Source organism: Cyprinodon variegatus, unplaced genomic scaffold (genome assembly GCF_000732505.1).
Source record: "Cyprinodon variegatus isolate N-32 unplaced genomic scaffold, C_variegatus-1.0 Scaffold830, whole genome shotgun sequence".
Lineage (NCBI taxonomy): Eukaryota > Metazoa > Chordata > Actinopteri > Cyprinodontiformes > Cyprinodontidae > Cyprinodon > Cyprinodon variegatus.
In genome coordinates, this window is record NW_015151283.1 from 280666 (window position 1) to 285071 (window position 4406).

A 4406-nucleotide genomic window follows, 5' to 3' on the forward strand; every position below is an offset into this window, starting at 1 on the left:
ACCCTTTTGTAGCTGGGCTTCACCACAGATCCCTACCGTCGTCGTGGGGGCCCTGTGAAGGTAACTGGGCTTCCTGCTGAGAAAAATCTTTAATCAGCTTACAATGACTCTGGTGGATCCAAGTGTCTCTCTCCTGGATCTTCACAGCGGTTGGAGTTGCTAGTTGCACAATGTAGGGTCCTTCACACCTAGAAGATGCCCAATTTTCCCCTTGATGATTTTAATCAGCACTCGGTCTCCAGGCTTCAGGCCTTCCTGTGGGGAAACCAAAGGAGCTCTGGGCAGATTACATGTTCTTCGCAACATGTGAGACATGCTCTGCAAAAATTTTTAAAGTAGTTATTTAATCCTGCAGTTGGATTAAATACTTGTTGTACTATACTCAATATCCCCCCTCTAGAGACATGATAAACTCATGGCTCAAAATAGCTGCTGCTTTCAATCAGAATCAGAAATACTTTGATTATGCCAGGGGGAAATTAATTTTGTTACACGCTTCAGTTATAGTTTTATATATATATATATATATATATATATATATAATTATATATATATATATATATATATATATATATATATATAATTTATATATATATATATAAATATATATATATAAAAAATGAGAATATGGGGGAGCTGTAGTATCCACGGGTCCCCTTTAACCTTGAAGAGTAGGACACTACAGGTATGAGCCTATCACTATGAGACTGTAACAACACAGAGGTCATATAACTTGCTTAACCGTGAACTATTTCGATGCACGGTTTTTGATAATTTTACACAGCTAAGACAGTTGCTGAGAAAAATTCTACTTTTAGCTTTGTGAATTGCTGTCTGCTTCTCTGACATAGCTACTAGTGTGTCATAAAAAAACTTAAGAAAAGCTAAGTCTTTTTTCATAATGTGGAATAATAGTTGAAAAATAGACATGGAGCAGAAATACTAAGCATGTTGCATAAAACACAGAAGGATTTAGTTGCAACACCATTACATGTATTATTCATACAACCTTCATTCCCCCAGCGTGGGGAAAATCGCAATGCCTAATTTTCCATCAAGTCTCACTTTAACAGATAAATGGGGTGAGTTGGTGATATTACTACAAAAACATGCAACCTTGCAACCTTTTTCCTGTTTGAAGGTCTTCTATTTCTATTGCCCTTGACATACATTTCTAGGATGCTTGGTTATTTGCTGATTTTACAAAAATTTGCCTTTTAGATGGTTTTAGCATTTACATTATCTTTAACACAAGTATTACAGGCTCCTGAAACTGCCTGTCCATTAATTGCTAGAACTATTCATGTTTTTGGGAATGAGCCTGAATGTATCACATGTGTGTCAGCTGCTTCTCTGGAGTAACTTACTCCTGCAGCATGTGAATCTTTTCACCACTACCCCTTTTGTCTGTAGGCACCAACACTAATTGCAATTTCCTTAACAAATCTCTGCCTAATACATTAACTGGACAGTCTTGGCTTCACACAAAACCAGCTTCCACCGTTAATCCCTCTTCAGCAGTGACCAATTGTTTTTCCCCTGTGACCACCAGCCCCTCACTTGAGCCCAATCATGGTCCAAACTACACTTCATAGCTTTTTCTATGTTTTAGCTTGCACAATCTACTTATTTAATCCCTCAAATTTTTTTATTCCCTGTATCATAGCTTGCATGACTAAAATATTTTTCTGATGGGTTATTTATTTTTAATATTTTGGTTCCGAAACTAATAATTTTGGAGACCCTGCAGGCGCATTAGGATGGCTGTCAGCTGGATCAATGCTGCAGTCACCGATCCACAGACATACTCCCCCGCTACTGCAGATTCAAGCTGTCTCCCTTTAAACTGTGTTTCATTATCTTTTTGATGCACAAACAACTTAAAAAAACCCACAAACATAACTTTAAAGACAGATACACATAACATTAAAAGACGGACAAACACAACATTAGATCTATTTATTTAATCTTTAATAATAACATATCTACTTTGCGCATGTATTATACCAACACCTCACCATTTGGAGCTCATTTATTTATTTATATATTTATTTATTTATCTATGTATTTATTTTTTTATTTTTGCACTAGTGCTTGTTTTTAGCCAGCACACAACATTTCTCCATTGATCTACTTCCACACACCATGTATTTCATACTCTAACTTCCACTTCTACAAGTATTTTAAATTACTTGCATCAATCTGACACAAACTTTCCATACCCCTTATGATCTTCTCTATACTCTTCCCTGAACCCATCCTTTTTAATTATTTTACCTCCCTGGCTCATTTTAGTTATTTCATCTTTTAGTTCCTCAAACCCATAGCTTTTTAAACTGCATATTCAAGTGTTTATTTTTAGTTGGATCCCGTGCTTCTACAAACTTTTAATCGTAGATTTCAAATTATCTCAACATTTATTTTGACCTTTTCCCATTTTAAAGAATTTAGTCCAGTACAAACACCTAGGGTATTCTATGCATTGGATGTTTATTCAACAGGACAGCACCCAAAAACTGTTGTGGTAATTTCTGCTTCTACCTTTCCAGGTGAGAAATTCTTGCCTCTGCATGCACAAGAGCTGTGCTGTATTAAACCCCTGCTGTTTTAGCATGAAACAACAGAACCTGAAAGGTTCTCACACAGTCACACCTATTTTAAGGCCTATTATATTTTTTTATTTTAACCAACATAGACAAAAAACACCTATCGTTACTTGTACACTTTGGAGTCTCCAACTCCAAAGTGTACAAGTACAAGCCCTCGCACGCACCGGATACCCAGATGCCGTATCTGTCAAAAATCCCTGCTGCGGCAGCTGCAAACCTGAAGAACAACACCTGAAGAACAACACAGAGTCCCATACTCTAAAGCACAGAATACCCAGATGCCATATCCATCAACAAGACTTGGTCTCGTCAAATATTCTTGCGATTACAGTTGTAACTTAAATGGTCCTAGACAAACTTTTGATCAAAAGATTTAGGCCTACCCTTTGTCGTGTAGAATCAGTTCCTCTGGAATCGTCACCAAGATGCCCAGGGCAGGGTTGGACCAAACTGGCCCCGTCCGGCGAAGGGAGGACAATTGGACAATTGGATCTTCACTCCCGGGTTTTAGCACCACAAATGTTGGGTTCATAAATGTAGGTTTGCAAAAGAAGAACTTAAATACACAATAATAGATACAATTTTATAATCATCACTGAATAAACCTAACAGAAACCTGTTGTAATTTCTAGTGTCTGGGACTCTCTTTGCTGCGACTGCTGCTCCACGTTGGCAACCCGGTCGGCATGAACCATCCTCATCCTCTGGGTTTAGACTGAACTATGAGACCACACCATTCTTCACTTTGGTTCAGTTTTCAATAAACGTTTTGAGAAATCTCTTTGTCCACTTTTAATACTGTATCCTTCTGTTCTGAGCTTGACAAATACAAATTGGTCTCTTTGACCAAAATATAGGTTAAGTAGTTAGCAACTTTGAAAAATATTTTGCTGAAGGGCAAACTCCTACATCCAGCACCACTGTCAAAGCTAAGATCTCGTGGAGTTAAATACTCCATAGTAATGTTAGAATGACTCAGGTTATCCTGGATCATTTTGCTTTATTCTATCTCTTCTATCCTGTCCTGCAGTATTTCATTTTAGCTTTATGCTCTCTTTGCTTTTTGTTATGGTAGCTGCATCTGGTCTGGTTCTGTTTGAATGTAAGACCACCATGGACTGAAGCATTAGCTTGGCTGTTTCCATCCATACCTAAGATTACAGATGATAGAATTGGACCTGTTTTTCAGTGTAGTCTTGTATCTTTCCTATACAAAGCTAGGGGTTCAGCTTTTACTGTGACTAACTGGTTGTTCTTTTTCTCATCCTTTGACATGCGAACTGGTCCAGAGCTCATCTTATTTTCTGTTTCTTTCCCAGATAGAGCCACTGTAGATCTAGTTTAATGTTAGCTTTTCTAACATTGCAAGTGATTATAGATTCATGCTCCATCTTCCCATTGATGTCTGCTTCTCACTTCTTCTGAAAGAAGTCCACTTCGACATAGGGCCTCTCTCAATGAACCTGGTTCTAATGAAAGTTTTATTCCTGCAAAAAAGGAGTTTTACCCCTCTATTGTCACTGCATGTGTGTTCGGTGTGAGGGATTGTCGTAGAGGTAACGGCACTGGGTTTCCTTGGATCGAAAGCTTTTAACTTATAAGACTGGATGATCTGATTTAACTATCTTCTTTGTAAATTGCTTTGAGAGGATATGTGATGAAGTGGATTAAATGAATAATGGATTCATTGCCCAAATGCATGTTTCTTTTGTTTTAGTATTTATTTTATCAATCTTTCTGAGGTTAGATCAATGATTTAGTTTTACAGCATGGCAAACATTTTTGATGAAGAAAAAT

At 37.5% G+C, this 4406-nt stretch overlaps 1 protein-coding gene across 1 annotated transcript in view; it reads right to left on the minus strand.

The window, feature by feature from the left end:
* Nucleotides 1–4406, minus strand: part of LOC107099005 (olfactory receptor 1496-like) — a 9782-nt gene that overhangs the window by 4429 nt on the left and 947 nt on the right. Inside the window, exon 2 of the mRNA XM_015396930.1 lies at nt 2781–2840. Within this exon, the coding sequence (XP_015252416.1) occupies nt 2781–2840 (60 nt within the window). The remainder of the gene's footprint in view (nt 1–2780; nt 2841–4406) is intronic.